The 20,963-nt window shown below is 41.6% G+C and overlaps 1 protein-coding gene across 2 annotated transcripts in view; it reads left to right on the forward strand.

Annotated features, from left to right (window-relative positions):
• LOC140459608 (GDNF family receptor alpha-2-like) overlaps positions 1-20,963 on the forward strand; it is a 312,836-nt gene that overhangs the window by 262,547 nt on the left and 29,326 nt on the right. For both annotated transcript variants that reach the window (XM_072553890.1, XM_072553891.1), the window contains exons 5-6: positions 9,682-9,791; positions 18,800-18,934. In XM_072553890.1, coding sequence (XP_072409991.1) covers positions 9,682-9,791; positions 18,800-18,934 — 245 coding nt within the window. The remainder of the gene's footprint in view (positions 1-9,681; positions 9,792-18,799; positions 18,935-20,963) is intronic.

Below are 20,963 nucleotides of genomic sequence, written 5' to 3' on the forward strand. Positions count from 1 at the left end.
GAATTTCTTCTCTCAGCAAGTTGCAAATCTGTGAAATTCTTCATTGCACAAGGGCTTTTGATACTGTCACATTAAGTGTATTCAAGGCTGAAATAGACAGATTTTAAATGAGTAATAGAATCAAGGGTTATGGGGAAAAGTCAGGAAAGTAGAATTGAGGATTATCAGATTAGTTATGAACTCAATGAAAAGTGGAAAAGAGTCGATGTACTGAATGACCATTTTTCTGCTGTTACATCTTACGATCTGATGGTCTGAGAGATCATTTCAAGAAAACAAGGTCAGTTTTCTTTTGTCAGCATGATGGATTAAGAAGTCACTCTAGGCATTTTCTTCTATTCGCCCAGTTGAATTACTTTTGCTGACCTGCATGCCTCAAAAAATACAAATGGGATTTGAATTAACTGAAGCAAATAATGAATGAATCATTCGGTTATATACAGGATGATGTACACATACCACTGAATAAGTTCCAATTTGAATGCACTCCGTGAGTTTCATATCATCAGTCAGAAACCTGCGGTGGCTACCTCACATCAGACTTTTGCTGTTTTACACCTTCAACTCTACCAATCTAAGAGTCCACCTTCCTTTCCAACCCCCGTTCTGTGATGAACATCACTATCAAGGTTAAAGGATTAGGTGCAAAAACAATGTAAATCGTCAAGCAGCAACAAAGCTAAGCTTGTATTTCAAAATTGAAATGTTATGAAAACACCATTACATGCAGGTCAATAATCTGCTCTCATTTACACAATTTTATCTTTGTGAAATGATCTTCTGATGAAAGAGTGTTTAATGAAAGTGATGATAAATCCCATGAAATCCTGCTGTTCTCGTTCACTGTGAGCTGATTTTCTTGTGTTAAAACAATTTGACTACGAAGATGAAAGTGCTGGCATCAAAGAATTTTTGATTTCTGTTTCATACTGTTCTCTTAGCTTCAAATGATATTCTTCAAATTAGAATAACTCAAAGACTGATGCAATACCAGAATATAATTGGGAAAATTACTTTCAATGGCCATAAAATGAAAAGTCATTAAAGGAAGAAGATGATTGTCTCTTCTCTGCAGATTCTCATATTGAATTTGTACACATTTTCGTCTCTTGACTGATGTCTCATTTTTGCAGATTTGTGATAAGTCACTACTTATACAGTGGAGGGTAATTTTTGCTATTTACACAAGCTCATCTGTAGGTTATTTATATCTCAAATTCATACAGTTCAGTCATGTCTTTTTTGCCTTTATTGCAGCAGAGATGAAGATGACCTATTGCAAAAGTATAGGGTGTTGAGAATGCACCCCCAAGACTGTGTGTGGATTTGTTACCCTACCTTAAGTTAAGGGAGATAGTTAGAAGGATAGGAGATTCACTCAGCTAATTCCTGGAATGAAGGGGTTTTATTATAAGCCAGGATTGAAGAGATTGAGTTTATACTTAATGGATTTAACAGAATAAGAGGTGATCCGATTGAAACATGTAAGGTTCTGAAGGGGAATGAAAGCAAAATACTGTAGATGCTGGAGATCTGAAACAAAAACAGAAAGTGCTGTGAAAAGTGAGTCGGTCTTGCATCAACTGTGGAGAGAGAAACTAACTGCAAATAAGTCACTGGACTCAAAATGTCAACTTGCTGTTCTCTCCACAAATCTTCGTGTGTCCAGCAAAATTCAGAGTGGTTACATTAACTATACAGTAAATCCTCTATAGCTGTGAAATCACGAATCACAAATTCACCTATCCATGCCAAAAAAAACAAAAATCAATAACCAAAAAAATTCCATATCCAAAATATTTTTAACCATTTTAATGAGCTCCACACTCGTGAATGTCAACTTGTGGCAGTTGTCAGCAATGGAACCCTCAAGGACATGGAAGAATGACTGGACATCCTCACACCCTGCTTCCCGTAAAATCTCCATTCCATTCTTCCATTTTGACGACCTCTGTCATACCATTCATTGTGGACCAGGCCAGAACCCCTTAAAATGTTTCAAGAAGGTAACCTAGACCCTAATTTTTTTTTACTTTAAAAGCAGAACATGAAGTGAAAATTGCAGGTGTGATGCAGCTGGTCAGACAACTCAGCTTCAGGCAAAACAGATTTTATTTAAACACTACAAAATAAAACAGAATTTAGAATAGCAATGTTTGAGAAGATCTGTAGCTCAGGTTGATGATAAGTATGTAAGTCAGCTCGCTGAGCTTGAAGATTTGTTGTCAGATGTTTCATCACCAAACTTGGTAATATCATCAGTGAGAGTCTCTGGAGAAGCGCTGGTGGTATGTCCGGCCTCTCTATTTATAGGTCTTGGTTTCTTAATGTGGGTAATGTCAATTCTGGTTCTTTTTTTTTCCAAGGGAAAGTAATGGGATCTAAATCGATGTGCTTATTGATGGAGTTCTCATTAGAATGCCATTCCTCCAAGAATTCTCATGCGTATCTTTGTCACGCCTGACCTAGGATGTGTATGTTGTCCCAGTCAAAGTGGTGTCCTTTTTTGTCTGTATATATGGAAACTAGTGGTGGCCAGTTGTAAAAATCACGACATCGGACAAACTAGCAGGAAACTTGCCACCAGGATACATGAACACCATCTAGCCACAAGAAGACACAACCTACTATCACTAGTTTCCATTCACACAGACAAAGAAAGACATCACTTTGACTGGGACAACACACACATCCTCAGACAGGCGCAATAAAGACATGCATGAGAATTCTTAGAGGCATGGCATTCTAATGAGAACTCCATCAATAAACACATTGATTTCGATCCCATCCCATCTTCAACCCTATTATCACCTATCGAGCTTTTCTGAAACCAAAAGATTTGATCTGGACAGGTAAATTCTCCACATTTGGATCACAATAAAGTGATAGTGTTGGGAAATAGATGAAACTGCTTAACTAGGTGGAGGTGGATACTGCAGATGCTGGAGATTACTGGCAAGATGAGAATGGTGCTGGAAAAAGCCCTTCACGAAACATTGATTTTCCTCCTCCTTGGACGCTGCCTGACCTGCTGTGCTTTTCCAGCATCACTCCAATCTTGAAACTGCTTAACTGTATGTTTAAAGATCTTTCAAAATGTATTAAAAATCTTTTGCTGTCTTGGCTTGTTTTATTTCATTCACTTTCATGTAATGCACTAATGTTTTATGAGAGTCACAGGGCTATATAGCACAGAAACAGATTCTTTGGTCCAACTTGTCCATGCTGACCAGAAATCCGAAATTTATCTAGTCCCATTTGCCAGCATTTGGCCCATATCCCTCTAAATCCTTCCTATTCATGTACCCATTCAGATGCCCTGTTAATTGCAGCAGCCTCCACCACTTCTCTGGCAGCTTATTCCATACATACACCACCCTCTCCATACAAAAGGTACCCCTTAGGTCCCTTTAAACTTTTTCCCCTCTCACCTTAAACCAATGACCTCTAGTTTTAGACACCTCCACCCTGGGGAAAAGACCTTCACTATTCACCCTATCAAACCCTTCATAATATTATAAACTTCTAAAAAAGCCATCTAATGTCTCTGCAATCTCAGAAAAAACACAATGGGCCAAAGGGTCTCCTTTTGCATGGGAGTGATGCTGGAATGCTGACAAGGGAGGGAAAATACATGATCTCTGCGCTGCAGTGCCCACAGCTGAGCACAGTACCATCAGACTTTTCCATCTGGTAATGAAAGTTGGGGTCTGATGTCAAGACCTTGAATGTTTTGACAATCAAGAAGAAATCAGAACACGTGAAAAAAAAACACCCAGCAGCTAATCAACACCCCCAGATAACACCTCAGCTCGATGTCATTCCCTGCCAATTCTGCTAATAGGCTAAGCAGAAGGAGTGGCTGGTATTCCGCCCAGAATGCTGAAATTGCCCAGCAGAGGATCTTGGTGAAGCAGTGACCCCAGTTGTAAGATTGTATAATGTAGTATTTAAGTAGGCAAGGGTGTAGAGTGCAGGTGAGGATGACTGGGCTGATAATGTGGTGGATCATTAGCTTGTGTTGCGAGACTCACAGTTGAATGAGTTGAATGAGATTGGCATGTAGGCAGAAACAATGAAAGATGAGTGTTGATACCAGTGTAAAGGAAAGGCGAAATTGACACCATACATGATAGATCTCAGAACCTTGGCAGATTTAATTTTGGAGCTTGATTTGAACTCTGTGATGGGTTAAATTTCCATCCGGCATGTCAGAACAATACAAAGCAGAAATCAACAAACTAAACAGAATAAAACAGAACCCATGACTGCTGGAATTCTGAAACTATTTCTGAAGAAATTGCAGGAGAAACTCAGAAGATCATTTTTAAAGAAAATCTGAGGCCTTTGCTTTGTAAATGATCACATTGTTAAATTATAAAAAATGTCCAAGCCAGATTTCATTCTGTAAACCAGTAGTAATATCAACTTGGATGATAACAAAGTCTGAAACGAGGAGGCACAAATTTAAAAGTAGGGGTCTGGCCGATGAGGAACTTCTTCTCTCAGAGGATCATTAATCATTGGAATTCTTTTCCTCAGAGAGACTGAGTCAGATTGATTTTTGATCAATAACAGAGTTTAGGGTTATACAGTCAGGCAGCAAAGTGAAATGAAGGGATTTTCCTTTATTTGTAAATATGAAAAAGCTACGTGCCATCATGCATTAGAGATTTTGGTTGTGTCATTTAGCGCACTCTTACCCTCTCTTGAGAAAGCAGTTTAGATTGGCATTTGGAACTAAACAAGTATACAGTTTGCAGGAAGCTACTTGATGGTCTAAATGAGAAGTGAAAGGAGAGGTGGCAGTTGATGGCTTCCTGTTGAATGCATTTCAACGTTCAACTATTTGATAAATTAAGGTTGCTTTGTTCATAATCAACCCTATAGTTAGATATCCTAACGTTTAATGAGTTTTGTATGCTCAATGTTATACGTTTAACAATAAACAAATCTGCAACAGAGGAAAACTACACAGCAAGATCGAAGGCAACATTTCTTTACGAGTGCAACAGTTTCTTCAGTTCCCTCAAAGTACAATTCAGTGCTTTTCCTACAGAGTTAGCACCTGCAGGTTGCTCTTCCAGATAACGCATTTATTTTAGCCAGAGAAGCTTTTCTCGTATTATTCATGTCAGTTTTTGCTGATCTATAAATAACCTCTCTTTTGAACTCCAGTGTTTATGCTGCAAACATTTTTGCTAACATGGAGAAAATACACAGTGGGATAAAATAACCAGGTTATTGAAGCGAAGTCTGAGTGAAGAGCTGATTTACCACAAGCTGTTCGGAAAATCCACTGGCAATATTAAAATTATGATAAAAGCCTTTCAGTAATTTTAACAAATAATAATTTGTCTCAGATTGTGAGCAATGGTAACTGAGCTGCATTTTTTGCTGTGATGCTTCCATCTTCAATGACTGCAATGCCAGCTGACAGGACATCAACAATAAACTGCAATGTCTTCAAAAACAGATTCACGTGGTGTGTGTTACTAACAAGGCTACCATTAGTAGTCCATTCCTTGATAACTTAAGGATTGGAGTCACAAACTAGTTCCAGTTGGGAGGGGTGGCAGGTTAGCATTTTTAAAAATCAGTGAGCCAAATGGACTTTGACAGTGTACTTGTAGCTTTCAGAATGATCAGTTTAAATGAACCCAATTTCACTTGCTCAGAACAGAAACTCACTGATCTGAGTTAAAATCACACAACACCAGGTTCTCGTCCAACAAGTTTATTTGGAAGCATTAGCTTTCGGAGCGCTGCTCCTTCCTCAGGTGGTTTTGGGTATAAGAACAGCACTCCTAAAGCTTGAGCTTCCAAATAAACCTGTTGGACTATAACATGGTGTTGTGTAACTTTTAACTTTTAACACCAGCTCCTCCAAATCGTCACTGCTCGGAGTTCATATGATCATGCCAATGTACAAGGGAACCTCAATTTTCCGAACGAGATGGGCGGGCACTATTTTGGTTGGATAATCAATTATTCGGTTAATCGATTAAATGTCTTTCCTCTGGGACTCTGAGTTTTTAAAGTCTGCTCCCCATTCAGGAGACTGCAGAAGCACACAGCGCGCAAGCCTCGCCCCTACCCCAAAAGTGCCCCCGTCCAACACCGCCCCCTGCCCGCCCCTCAACCCCATCCAACACCGTCTCTAACCATCCAACACCTCCTCCCACCCCTGTGCAACCCCCACCCCTCTCCAGGGCAGCTGGACTGGACACCAACATTGGGGGTTTAGGGTACACCCCTTTGTATAAGTCCAGGGAAAGTGTGGGGAGAGAGAGAGGGCGGGTGGTCAGTCATTTGGAGACAGTGCCTGTTTAATCACTGTAAACAAAAGAGATGATCACTGTTGGAAACATGTCTTTGATGTAATGTTTCTATCAGGACCTCGCGATCTCCTTCAGATCATCCGAATTTCGGATAATTGGTATTCAGATAATCGAGGTTCCTCTGTAATCTTCTAATTGGCTGGAAGAGATGCCTCAAAGAAAACAATGCAAAAAAAAAGTCACGGCCTCAAGACACCAAAAGTGGATGAAGTAACTTTGAAGCGCATTTGCCACAGTGATGTCAGAGATGCAGTAACAAAGTCTGGGCACAGCAGGATACCACAAACAGCAACGACAACACAATCAGATAATGTATTTTCAATTCTGTTGGTTGAAAGTGGAATAGTGACGAGGATGGGAGGAATACCCCTGCTTATCCACCAAATAGTTATAGTGGGACCTTTTACATCCATGCAACATCTGAAATATGCGAGTTTCACCAGTGCAGTACAGCAGCCTACCATGATTCCATTACCAAATAATGCGGCTTCTATTAACTTCACTTTGACAATCGTCAAAAGGAAAAGGTTCAACATCATATTCTTAATTCTGAAGTGCCAAAGACTAGGTCATAAGAATTAGGAGCAGCAGTGGGTCCTCTGGCCTTCTGAGCTTCTCTGTCATTTGAAAAGAATATGGCTGATCTCACAGTTGCTGTTAATTCATCTTACTGCCCACCTTAATTCCCTCGTCAATCAAAAATTTGCAGAACCCTGCACTGAATATACACAATGACCTGATTTCCACTGCTATCTGCAGAGGAGAGTTCCAAAAACTAATGATTCTCTGAGAGAACAACATTTCTCCTCATCTCAGTCTTAAATGGGCAACTCTTAGTTTTTAAGTAGTGTCGCCTCATTATAGAACTTTGAAAAGTACACAAAGGTTCCAGGCCCTTGGCCCCCCATGTCTGTGCCGATCATGATGTTATTCTAAAGCAATCTCATCTGCCTGCTTCTGGTCCCTCCCCCTCTATTATCTGCCGATTCATATGTCTGCTGAAATGCTTCATAAGCTTTGCTATTTAGACTTGCAGATAAGGAACAACTTTCTTTCAGAATCTACTCTGTCAAGTGTCCGCAATATCTTATATAATGGAACTTGTTAACACGTGACCCTGTGTTGGCATTGTTAGATGGTTAGTTCACAGGAGGTTGTATGTTTTTAACATGAGGTTAGAGCATGGTGTTTTTGAACAGAGATTTAAGCAGACTTCCTATATCATTCCAGAGGGGGAGTGCTGAGCACGACCACAGCTGGATCAAGCTTTAAGATTTCAATATCAGGGAGTTGAAAAGGAGACAGCGTAAGATTGTCAGAAATACATTCCCGAGAGAAAATGAGTTAAATAGCCGCTTCCACAAAAAAGCTTAGACATTTTTCATCTCTCATTTTATTTGTAATTGCTGACTTGGACAATTCATTTTCCATTTGATGTAGCAACCTTTTTATCTTCTCATTATCTCTACCCCCATTTGTGCTTCAATAGAAACAGAAATCAGGAAAAATACCCAGTCAGTAATTTTCATACCACTCATTTGGGGAGGTGACGGCCTGGTGGTATTATCACAGGTTCTGCTCTTGGGACCTTTGTTCAAATCACGCCATGGTGGATGGTGGAATTTGAATTCACTGACAGTCTGGAATTCAGAACCTTATGGTGATGATGCACCAGTTGTTATAAAGAGTTGAACTGGTTTATTCTCCATGTAACATTAGACCCACAGTAATGTGGCTGACTTTTAACAATTAGGGATGGGTAATAAATGCTGGCTAGCCAGTGATGCCATCATTCCTTAAAGATGAATTTTCAAAAAGCAGAGTTAACGTTTTGGGTCTGGTGACTCTTCATCGTGAGTTGTGATGCTGTCAGACTTGCTGAGATTTGCCAGCAAGTTGCATTTTTGTTTCAGATCTCCAGTTCCCACAATTCTCTGTTTTATATTAAAACGTTTTCTCTGATTAAGCAAAGAAGGATCTTATAATTAAACACTGGCTCTCACAATCTCAAGGTATTCTGAGAATATAGCCACTTTTGTTCGCATGTTTATGGAAGAATAAAGTTGCTACTTTTGGGGACAGTCCTGTTACTTCAGGAGGATGCATCTATTGTGAAAATCAATGTTCAGGGCAGCCTCCCTCAGAATATCAGCACACTCCTACAAATGTCAAAGTACTGTTTTCTGTGACCTTAAAGTGGTATCATCACAGATTATCAAATACACGTAAAGCTACACCACAGGACTTTGTGTAAGGGCCTCAGATTTTACCCATTTGGATTACTGACTTCGATGAGGGGAGCAAAAAGCATGGTTACTAAATTTGCAGAGGATGCAAAGATTAAAATGTCATTTTAAGAGAAACAAGGAGAACACAGACAATTCACAAAGGTAAGTGAATGGGCAAAAGTCTGTCAGAGGGAGTATAATGTGGGAAAACATGCAGTTGTTCACTTTGGAAGGAAGAATAAAAAAGCAGAATACTACTGAAAGGACAATGACTGCAGAATTCTGAGGTGCACAGCGATCTAGGCGTACTTGTAAATGACTCACCAGAAGGTTTGGTCGCTGGAACTAGCTGCATTTGCCTCCTTAATTGCAAAGTATAATGGAATTCTAATCCTTTTTACAAGAGGAAGTGAAAATACAAGTAAACATATTGTGCTTCGGTTGTACAGACCAGTACTGAGACCACATCTTGAAAACTGTGCAGTTTTCGTCTCTTTATTTAAGGGAGTATATAAATATATTTGACACGGTCAGAGGAGGTTTATTAGAATGGCATTAGGAATGAGTGTGTTGTTTCATGAGGCAAGTTTGGAGAGGCTGGAACTATTGCCACCGGAAGTCAGAATTGAAGTTAATAGGATCTATGGAGCAAAGTGGGTAAGTCAAGAGCAATGGGCCACTGTTAAAAAATTAGGCATTGCCTTTGTGTACAAAGAGAACATACTTTTTTCTCTCAGTGTGCTGTGCAGCTTTGAAATTCTTGTCTGAGAACGCAGTGAACTTGAGGTGAGTGAATATTTTAGGGCATAGACAGATAGATTCTTGTTTGGCAAGGGATTCAAAGGTTAATGAAATAGATGGGAATGTGGAAACTGAAACACAGCTGATCAACTATGATCTAATCAATTGATAGAGCAAGCTTCAGGGGTCAGAGCCCAATGCTGCTCCTAATTCCTACATTGTTATTCACCACGAGCACCTTGATACTTTGCTCAGTCCTCTCAGTGTCTACTCAGTTTCCTCAGCGATTGAAGTGGTGAGTTATTAATATCAACTCATACCAACCTTCTAATTAATAGATTAGCAAATGTTTTCTTTGCTTAATCCTGCAGGTCTCGACTCGCAGATTTCCTGACGAATTGTCAACCCTCTGCGCAATCACTGAGTGGCTGTTTTCGTGAGAACTACGCAGCTTGCTTACTCTCCTATTCGGGACTCATTGGTGAGTTGGGACTCCGACTAATCTACTGGAGGTTGTTTCTTTTTCCTTCGAAGTTCGAGTGTGTAAAAGATTTGCATTAATTTTCCTTGTGATGTGTTCCTTTCTTCATCTATTTGTGCATCGTAGAGTCATAGAGTCCTTCAGCATAGAGACAGGCCCTTTGGCCCAAACTGGTCCATGCCAACCAAAATATCCATTCATGCTTACCCCATTTCCCTGCACTTGGCCCATATCCTTCTCATCCTCTCCTATCCATGTATTTGTCCAAATGCATTTTAAATGTTGTTAATGCACCCGCCTCAACCACTTACGCCAGCATTCATTCCATATGCATACCATCCTCTGTGTAAAAAAGTCGCCCTTCAGGTTCCCTTTTATTCTTTCCCTTCTCACCTTAAAATGATGCCCTCCAGTCCTTGATTCCCCAACCCTGGGAAAAAGACTGAGTGCATTCACCCTATCCCTGCCTCTCATGATCTCATACACCTCTGTCAGGTCGCCCCTCAGTCTCATACGCTCTAAAGAAAAAAGGCTGAGCTTGTCCAACCTCTCTCTATAACTCAGACCATTGAGTCCAGGCAACATCCTTGCAAATATCTTCTGCACTCCTTCCAATTTAACAACATCCTTCCCATAACAAGGTGACCAAACTGAACACAATATTCCAAGTAAGACCTCACTAATGCCTGTATAGCTGCAACATAACTTCCCAATTTCCATACTTGATGCCCGGACTGATGAAGGCCAGTGTGCCAAAAGCCTTCTTCACTGCCCTGTCTACCTGTGACTCCATGTTCAGAGAACTTTGAACCTGAACTCCAAGGTCCCTCTGTTCCACTACACTTTAGGCCCTACCATTCACCATGAAACTCTTACCTTGATTTGACTTTCCAAAATGCAAGCCCTCACACTTATCTGTATTAAACCCCTTTTGTCATCTCTCAGCCCGCTTCCCCAGCAGGCTGAGGTCCTGCTGCCATTTCTGATAACCTTCCTCACTGCCCACAACACTGCCTATTTTAGTGTTATCTGTGAACTTACGAACCATGCTTTATACATTCCCATCTGAATCATTGATATCGATAACAAACAGTATTGGACCCAGCACCGAACCCTTAGGCACTCCACTAGTCACAGGCCTCCAGTGTGAGAAGCATCCTTCCATGATTACCCTTGGCTTCCTACTGTTAACCCAATGGTGTATCCAATTTGCTAGCTCCCCTTGGATTCCATGCGATCTAACCTTATAGAGCAGCCTACCATGTCAAACCTTGTCAAAGGCCTTACTGAAATCCAAACAGATTAAGTCTACCTCCCTGCCCTCATCAATGTTCCTGGTCACTTCATCAAAAAACTCTACCAAATTTGTGAGGCATGAAACCCTGTTTTTCCAATTGCATATATAACTTATCCCTCACAGTTTTCTCAAGTAACTTACCTACCACAGATGTTAAGCTGACTGATCTTTAGGTTAGATTAGGTTCCCCACAGTGTGAAAACAAGCCCTTCAGCCCAACAAGTCCACACCGACCCTCCAAAGAGCAACCACCTCCCCTCTGACTATTGCAAACAGTCACCTGAGGCTGGAATCGAACCCAGGTTCCTGGCACTCTGAGGCTGCATTGCTAACCACTGAGCCACTGTGCCACCCAGGATTTAGTTCCCAGGGTTTTCTTTGCAGTCCTTCTTGAATAATGGCACAACAGTCGCTATCCTCCAATCTTCCACCCTCACCCATGGCTAACGATGATGCAAAAATATCAGCCAGGGCCCTTGCAATTTTTTCTCTAGCTTCTTCTAATGTTCTTGGGTATATCTAGTCAGGATTAGGAGAGTTATCTACCTTCATACATTCTAATACATCCAATACCTCCTCTATTGTGAGAGGGACAATCCCCAAGATATCATTGCTAACTTCCCCAAGTTCCCCAAGTCTTCTTCTCTTTCTCCATGGTAAACACAGAGAAAATATATTTTTTGAGAACCTCACCTATCTTCTGCGGTTCTACATTCACATGTCTACTTTGATCTTGCAGAGCCCTATTCTCTCTCCAGTCTTTTTTGCCTTTAATATACTTAAAGTACCTCTTTGGATTCACCCTAATCTTCTCAGTAAAGATCCCAATGATCTCAAAACCTGAAGACCTTCCTCCTTGCACCAATTCTTTAGCCATGCAGTCATCTGCCACATCCTCCTCTTCTTACCCTCACTAGCACGTGACACTGGAAGCAATCCAGAGATGATCACCCATGAGGTCCTGGTTTTGAATATTTTTCAGATCTCTATAATCCTACTATGCCCCAGAGCCACTCATAGTGCCACCAACCTGGCTACTGCTGCTTTCTCCTGAATGGTATACTTGTTTTTGAGGGGAATGGCCACAGCAGATCCCTGCACACTCTGTCTACTCCCTTTACCTTTCCTGGTGGCCACTCACCTACTCTAATCTAGAATCACAGCAATTTGAAAACAGTCCCTTCAGCCCAAAAAGATCTACACCGACCTTCCGAAGAGACACCCACTCACACCCATTCCCCCTACTCTATATTTACCCCTGACTAATGTACCTAATCTACACGTCCCTGAACTATATGGGCAATTTAGCACAGCCAATTCACCTAACCTGCACATCTTTGAACTGTGGGAGGAAACCCACGCAGTCACAGGGAGAATGATCAAACTCCACACAGATAGTCACCCGAGGCTGGCATCAAACCTGGGACTCTGGTGCTGTGAGGCGGCAGTGCTAACAACTAAGCCACCATGCCACCCCCTGAAGCGCTCAGCATCTTGGATGATCCTGAATGCATCCAGCTCCAGCTCCCTAAGACAGTCTTCCAGGTCGGGGACCTGCAGCTGCAGGTCATCAGGGACGATGGAAGTCTCCATGAGCTCCCACATCCTGCAGGAGGAATATGCGACTGCCCTTACTGCCATCTCAACTGCTGTAAAACCAAACGGGAAAGCTAAAAAAGGCTTTACCTGAGCTTACCTGTATTTTTTTACTGGGTCACTGCTCTCCAAAGCCTCTAGAGCCTTACTTCTTACACAGATATCAACAGATTTTGCAATAGCACTTCTCTCTATGCCTCCACTATCTTTTTGGCTAGAAGAGGGGGAAGGAGGGAAACACTACAATAAGACTTCAAAATACAATCACTACGCTTACTCTTCATCGATAAATGTTTATTTTAAACAACACGGCTGCCATTTCTACCTGTTCTGGATTCCTGTCTAATGTAGAAAAGGTCAGAAGCTGGAAATTCTGTGGCAAGTAACTCAATGCCCGACTCCACAAAGCGAGTTATAGGTGTGATAGGACACTGTTCATTTGCCTGAATGCAGCTGTAACAAAATGCAAGAAACTCCACATAATCTGTGTAAAAGCAGCCTACTTGATCTGCAATCCAACCATCATCTTCAACAGTCAATCTTTCCACCACAGACAGAGTGACTACAGAGTGCGCCAACAAGATGCAGTTCAGGAAATGAGCAGGATTCCTTTAGCAGTGCCTTCCAAACACATAACAAGAGCAAGGGTAAGGGCAGAGATCAATGGAAATCAAACCATCTGCAAGCTCTTCTGAACCTGAGTCCTAACTTCAAGTGGAACTATATTGTGGTTGTAACCTGCTGCTCGGTCAAAATCTGGAATGTGCTTCCTCACAACGCTCAGTGTATCTACACTCGAGGGAGTCAGTATTCAAGAAGGTGGCTCAACATCTGCTTTCTTCTGGAGACAATTAATGCTGGTCTCGGCAGAGACATAAATATTCTGTGAAAGAATAGTTAAAAACAAGACAAGTTTTTATTGTGAAAAATTTATAGTAACATACTGGAGAAAAACAGATTCATTTCCTGTAATGTTTCCAATTTTTAAAGGAAAATTGCATTTTGTTATTTTCCACCTGCTATTTTAATGTGGAAGGGTGAACCCACTGAAATAGATCCATGTATTCTAAGCTGCTCCATGATACATCTGCAAATAACACTGAGGCTGCTTCCCCTCATGCACACCAACTGTAATAATAAAAACACAGGAACAGAGAACGCAGTAGCAGGAGTACGCTTGTTTCACTATTCAATTTTGTCACAGATGATTCTTGATAAATGTAAGAACATGACTGCTCCCCCCCTTATAACTGAAGGTTAACAGTGTGTGTATTCAGTGCTACACTGCAGAGGGATATGAACAGGAAACGTTGAGTCCCTGGTATGAAAGAGATTAAGCAGCCTCTGAGGGAGGGGTCAATGGCTTCAAATTCTACTTCAGAGCCTATTTTTTTGGCTGGTACTCCCAAAGCAGTAGTGAAGGGAGTGTCATACTGTTGGAGATGCTGACTTTGCTTGAGTTGCTGTATTCATGCCACTTACGGTCTCTTGCGTGAACATAAAAGATTCCAGAAGAACAAGGAAGTTATTATCGGTAGCGTGACCAATACTTATCCACCAGTTAATAGTATAAAACAGAAGACCTGGTCATGATCTCATGATCCTAGGATCCTCGGAGGAGGCATGGGTGGCCGTGGCTGATGAGGGAAGTTAAGAAACATATAAAGTTAAAAGAGAAAAAGTATAACATAGCAAAGATAAGTGCGAAAACGGAGGACTGGGAAGCTTTTAAAGAACAATTGAGGATTACTAAGAAGGAAATACGCAGAGAAAAAATGAGGTACGAAGGTAAACTGGCCAAAAATATAAAGGAGGATAGTAAAAGCTTTTTTAGTTATGTGAAAGGCAAAAAAATGGTCAAGACTAAAATTGGGCCCTTGAAGACAGAAACAGGGGAATATATTACGGGGAACAAAGAAATGGTGGAAGAATTGAATTGGTACTTCAGATCTGTGTTCACTGGGGAAGACACAACCAATCTCCCTGAGGTAACAGTGGCTGAAGGACTTGAACTTAAGGGAATTTATATTTGCCAGGAATTGGTGTGGGAGAGACTATTAGGTCTGAAGGTTAATAAGTCCCCGGGGCCTGATGGTCTACATCCCAGGGTACTAAAGGAAGTGGCTCAAGAACTCGTGGATCCTTTGGTGATTATTTTCCAGAGTTCGATAGATTCGGGATCAGTTCCTGCGGATTGGAGGGTGGCTAATGTTGTACCACTTTTTAAGAAAGGTGGGAGAGAGAAAGCAGGAAATTATAGACCAGTTAGTCTGACTTCAGTGGTGGGAAAGATGCTGGAGTCTATTATAAAGGATGAAATTATGACACATTTGGCTTGTAGTAACAGGATAGGTCAGAGTCAGCATGAATTTATGAAGGGGAAATCATGCTTGACTAATCTTCTGGAATTTTTTGAGGATGTAACTCTGAAGATGGACGAGGGAGGTCCAGTAGATGTAGTGTACCTGGACTTTCAGAAAGCTTTTAATAAAGTCCCACATAGGAGGTTAGTGAGCAAAATTAGGGCGCATGGTATTGGGGGCAAAGTACTAACTTGGATTGAAAGTTGGTTGGCTGACAGGAAACAAAGAGTAGTGATAAACGGCTCCATTTCAGAATGGCAGGCAGTGACCAGTGGGGTACCGCAGGGATCAGTGCTGGGACCGCAGCTTTTTACAATATATATTAATAATATAGAAGATGGTATTAGTAATAACATTAGCAAATTTGCTGATGTTACTAAGCTGGGTGGCAGGATGAAATGTGAGGAGGATGTTAGGAGATTACAGGGTGACCTGGACAGGTTAGTGAGTGGTCAGATGCATGGCAGATGCAGTTTAATGTGGATAAATGTATGGTTATCCACTTTGGTGGCATGAACAGGAAAGCCGATTACTACCTAAATGGAATCAATTTAGGTTAAGGGGCAGTACAAAGAGATCTGGGTGTTCTTGCACACCAGTCAATGAAAGCAAGCATGCAGGTACATCAGGTAGTGAAGAAAGCTAATAGCATGCTGGCCTTCATAACAAGAGGGACTGAGTATAGAAGCAAAGAGGTTCTTCTGCTGTACAGGGCCCTGGTGAGACCACACCTGGAGTATTGTGTGCAGTTCTGGTCTCCAAATTTGAGGAAAGACATTCTGGCTTTTGAGGGAGTGCAGCGTAGGTTCACAAGGTCAATTCCTGGAATGGCGGGACTACCTTATGCTGAAAGACTGGAGCAACTGGGCTTGTATACCCTTGAGTTTAGAAGACTGAGAGGGGACCTGATTGAGACATATAAGATTATTAAATGATTGGACACTCTGGAGGCAGGAAACATGTTTCCGCTGATGGGTGAGTGCCGAACCAGAGGACACAACTTAAAAATACAGGGTAGACTATTTAGGACAGAGATGAGGAGAAACTTCTTCACCCAGAGAGTGGTGGCTGTGTGGAATGCTCTGCCCCAGAGGGTAGTGAAGGCCCAGTCTCTGGATTCATTTAAGAAAGAGCTGGATAGATCTCTCAAGGATCGTGGAATCAAGGGTTATGGAGATAAGGCAGGAACAGGATACTGATTAAGGATGATCAGCCATAATCACATTGAATGGTGGTGCAGGCTCGAAGGGCAGAATGGCCTATCCTGCACCTATTGTCTATTGCTGTTAAGGAGAGCTTGCTGAGTGAAAATTGGCTGCCACATTTCCTCTGTTTGAATGTCTACATTTGAACAAAATAATTCAAAAATAATGCTCTTGGGCATCCAGAGAATATAAAGGGTGATATACAAATGCAAGTTCATTCTTCATATGTGTATCATCCATCAGATAGTTCAAGGACTAATCTGAAAGCTTCATTAGAGATGATGATGAATGAAGAATATTGGAGACAGGAAGGAAAACAGATTAATGGGCAAGAATGTCAACACAAGACAAACAAGTTACTTGCATTTACATAACCATTCATATGACTACCAACATCTCAGTTTGACTTTCAGCCAATGTAGCACTTTTGTAATGTAGTCACTGTTGTATGCAATATAGAAAGCACAACCATAAACTATGTGCAACTGACTCTCACTCACTATGTAATAATAATCAGATAATCTGTTCTGATGATAGAAAGAACAAAGAAAATTTACAGCCCAGGAACAGGCTCTTCAGCCCTTCAAGCATGAACCGATCCAAATCTACTGTCTAACCCTGTTGCCCAATTCCTAAGCATCTCTATCCCTCTGCTCCCCACCGACTCATGCATCTGTCCAGACGCATCTTAAATGAATCTACCATGCCTGCGTCTACCATTTCTGCTGGCAACGCGTTCCAGACACCCACCAGCCTCTGTGTGAAGTACTTGCTGTATGTATCCCTTAAACTTTCCATCTCCCACCTTGAAACCGTGAGCTCTCGTTATTGAGTGCTTCACCCTGGGAAAAAGCTTGTCTCTATCCACCCTGTCTATACCCTTCATGATTTTGTAAACCTCAATCTGGTCCCCCCGCTCCAATCTCCTTTTTTCTAATGAAAACAAACCTAACCTGCTCAACCTCTCTTCATCGCTAGCACCTTCCATACCAGGCAACGTCCTCGTAAACCTTCTCTGCACCCTGTCCAAAGCATCCACATCCTTTTGGAAATGTGGCGACCAGAGCTGTGCACAGTATTCTAAATGCGGCCGAACCAATGTCTTGTATAATTTTAACATGACTTTCCAGCTCTAATACTCAATACCCCGTCCAATGAAGACAAGCATACTATATGCCTTCTTGACCACCCTATCCACCTGTGCAGCAACCTTCAGGGTACAATGGACCTGCACTCCCAGATCTCTCTGCCCATCAACTTTTCCCAAGCTCTTCCATTCATTGTATAATTCGTTCTAGAATTAGACTTGCCTAAATGCATCACCTCACATTTGTCTGGATTGAAAGCCATCTGCCATTCCACCACCCAACTCTCCAGTCTATCTATATCCTCCTGTATTCTCTGACAGTCCCTTGTGCTTTCTGCTACTCACCAATCTTTGTGTCATCTGAAAACTTGCTGATCATACCAACAGTGCCCTCTTCCAGATAATTAATGTATATCACAAACAACAGTGACCCCCAACACTGACCCCTGTGGAACATCACTCCATTTCGAAAAACTCCCTTCAACTACTTCTCTCTGTCTCCTGTTGCTCGGCCAGTTTTTTATCCACCTAGCTAGAAAACCCTGCACACCATATGATTTTACTTTCTCCATCAGTCTACCATGGGGAACCTTATCAAACACCTTGCTAAAGTCCATATATTTGACATCAACAGCCCTTCCTTCATCTATAAACTTGATCACTTGCTCAAAGAACTCTATTAAGTTGGTAAGGCACAATCTCCCCCACACAAAACCATGTTGCTTATCACTGATAAGCTCATTCTTTTCTAAATATAAATAGATTCTATCCTTCAGTACCTTTCCAGCAACTTTCCCACCACCGACATCAGGCTCACTGGTCTATGGTTACCCGGAATATCCGACTACCCTTCTTGCACAGGGGACAACATGAGCAACCTTCCAGTCCTCCAGCACCTGACCTGTATTTAATGATGCCACAAAGATATCCCGATGAAGGGCTTTTGCCCGAAACGTCGATTTTCCTGCTCCTTGGGTGCTGCTTGACCTGCTGTGTTTTTCCAGCACCACTCTAATCTAGACTCTGGTTTCCAGCATCTGCAGTCCTTGTTTTTACCTTATCAATTCCTTGGTTCAACTTCCTGTTTGAAAGACAGCACCTCCAACATTGCTATTTCAGCATTGCACTAGAGCGTCAGCCTGAATTTGTGTACTAAAGCCTTGGAATGGAACTTAAACCTGGAACCTTGTCATTCAGAGGTGAAGTGCTGCATATTCCACTTCAGCTCTGATGAAGACTAATCTCGATTTGAAATTTTAGATTGCTCTCTCTCTCCATGGATGCTGCCTGACCAGCCGTGATCTCTAGCATTTGTTGGTTTCAGTGAAAAACAATCTTGATTTGTTGTGAAGTACCTCAAGATGTTCAGAAGCTTTGTGAAAATGCTAAGTTATCCTTTCAAAAGCATTCAGTGACAGGTTTCAATCAGCTGAGTTTAACCTGCATCTTTTCTTCAACAGGAAGTGACATGACCCCGAATTACATTGATGCAACTGACATTGTGGTGGCCCCATGGTGCACATGCAGTGGTAGTGGAAACCAGAAGGAAGAATGCGACAAGTTTCTGAACTATTTCAAAGCAAACACCTGCCTCAGTAAGTACAGTAATGCACAGAGCTTGAGTAACATGTTTCCTTTCCTGTACTTTTATTGAGATATATTTTCAGCTGGAAGCTCCATATGTCCCTCAGGCCCAAGGAATACTAAAGAACCTGTTGGCAGTGCCTTAGGCATTTATCTCTTAACTGATAAATAGCAAAAAGAAAATGTTGTAAGCAGAATTGTAGTGTTACAGTGATCTTTGATCATCGTTCAAAGTCTCGCGGTTTGGGCAACATAGAGCTGAAACTTTGATTATTTGCTGTGACAAACCTATTGTCACCTGATGGATCTCATGGCATCTTTGAACAAGAGCAAGTGAGTTCTCCATGGTGTCCTGACCAATATCTGTCTCTCAATCAACATCACAGAAAATCAGATTCCCCTGTCAAGCTCACATTGCTTTTCACAGGATCTTTATAACTTGGCTGTTAGGTTTCCTTACATTACAACAGAGAATACACTTCAAAAGTATTTCATGGGTTAAATTAAAATTAATTTCAAAATAAGTGTCATATAAGTGCAGGCTCTTTTTTGTGTACAAGAGTAAATTGTTACAGGTTTCAAACTAGAATGGGAAGGAGTGGCCAGGACTTTGCTGTCTGTTTCAGGATACAATTTGTGCTTGTATTCTCTTAATGGCAACAGCAAAGGAGCAAATGGAGGCTGGCAGCCAAGCTCTTCATGTTTTCATGAAGCCCTAGTGTTTTTGATTCCTTTAGTTCCCGAGATGCGGATGTTAATAGCAAAGCCAGACTTCAGTGCAGGTCTTGAAATACCTATGAACTGAATGGCTTGCAAGGGCAGTTAGGAGTCACCTAATAGCTGTGGGTCTGAAAACACACGCCAGCCAAACTATGCAAAGACAGTAGATTTCCTTGTCTGAAAAACATGAAAATGAAATAAATGGATTCTAACAATCACGGTTGCCATCACTGAGATTAGATTTTAATTCCAGATTTTTTACTAATTTTAAAATTTCAACAGCTGCCAGTGAAAATTGAATTCACGTCCCCATGGGTATCTCTCTAGGGATATTTGCATTATATCACTGTCTCCCAAAAGCTTCCCATAAACCTTACAGACCCAGAAACAGGCCTTTTAGCCCATCTGGTCCAAGCCAGTACTTCAGTTCCATGTGAGCCACCTGTTAACCTTCTTCTCCCAACCCTATCAACATGTGGACTGTGGGTTAACCCTCAGTGTATGGTATATAGTGGGTCAAAAAGAGAGCTTACCATCACCTTCTCAAGGGTAAGTAGAGGCTGGCAATAATTACTGGCCTCGCCAGCAATGTCCACACCCTGTGAATGAATAAAAATAAAAAAAATACATCCTTCTCTTTAACCTTTCATCTACTGTGGAGATTTACTTGAAATAGATCAATAATATTTACCTTAACCACAACTTGTGGTGAGTTCTACCTTCCAAACAGTGATATACCAGGCAAAAACTTCCTCTGCACAGGAAAAATCATTCCCACAGTAAATACATTAAGTTGTGTCATGTAAAACCAAGGAGATAATGAGGGCTGCAGATGCTGCAGTGTCACAGTTGATCAAGTGTGGAGTTGGAAAAGCACAGTAGATCAGGCAGCTTCTGAGGAGCAGGAGAGTCAACTTTTCAGGCAAGAACCTTCTTTATTGACTAATGTAAAACCAAGGCTGAAAATGTGTTGCTGGAAAAACGCAGCAGGTCAGGCAGCATCCAAGGAGCAGGAGAATCGATGTTTCGGGCATAAGCCCTTCTCATGCTCAAAATGTCGATTCTCCTGCTCCTTGGATGCTGCCTGACCTGCTGCGCTTTTCCAGCAACACATTTTCAGCTCTGATCTCTAGCATCTGCAGTCCTCACTTTCTCCCCTCATGTAAAACCAAGCCCACTTTAGTAAATGCACAATAACAAAGGCCCAAGACGATACTGCTCTATTTGTGGAAGAGTCCTATTTGCTGTGCAAGTTTTCCTACCACTTTACTCAACACAAATACTGGTGGGCTGGTCCAGGAGAAAATCTGAGCAACATTA

Source organism: Chiloscyllium punctatum, chromosome 35, assembly GCF_047496795.1.
Source record: "Chiloscyllium punctatum isolate Juve2018m chromosome 35, sChiPun1.3, whole genome shotgun sequence".
In the NCBI taxonomy this organism is placed as follows: domain Eukaryota; kingdom Metazoa; phylum Chordata; class Chondrichthyes; order Orectolobiformes; family Hemiscylliidae; genus Chiloscyllium; species Chiloscyllium punctatum.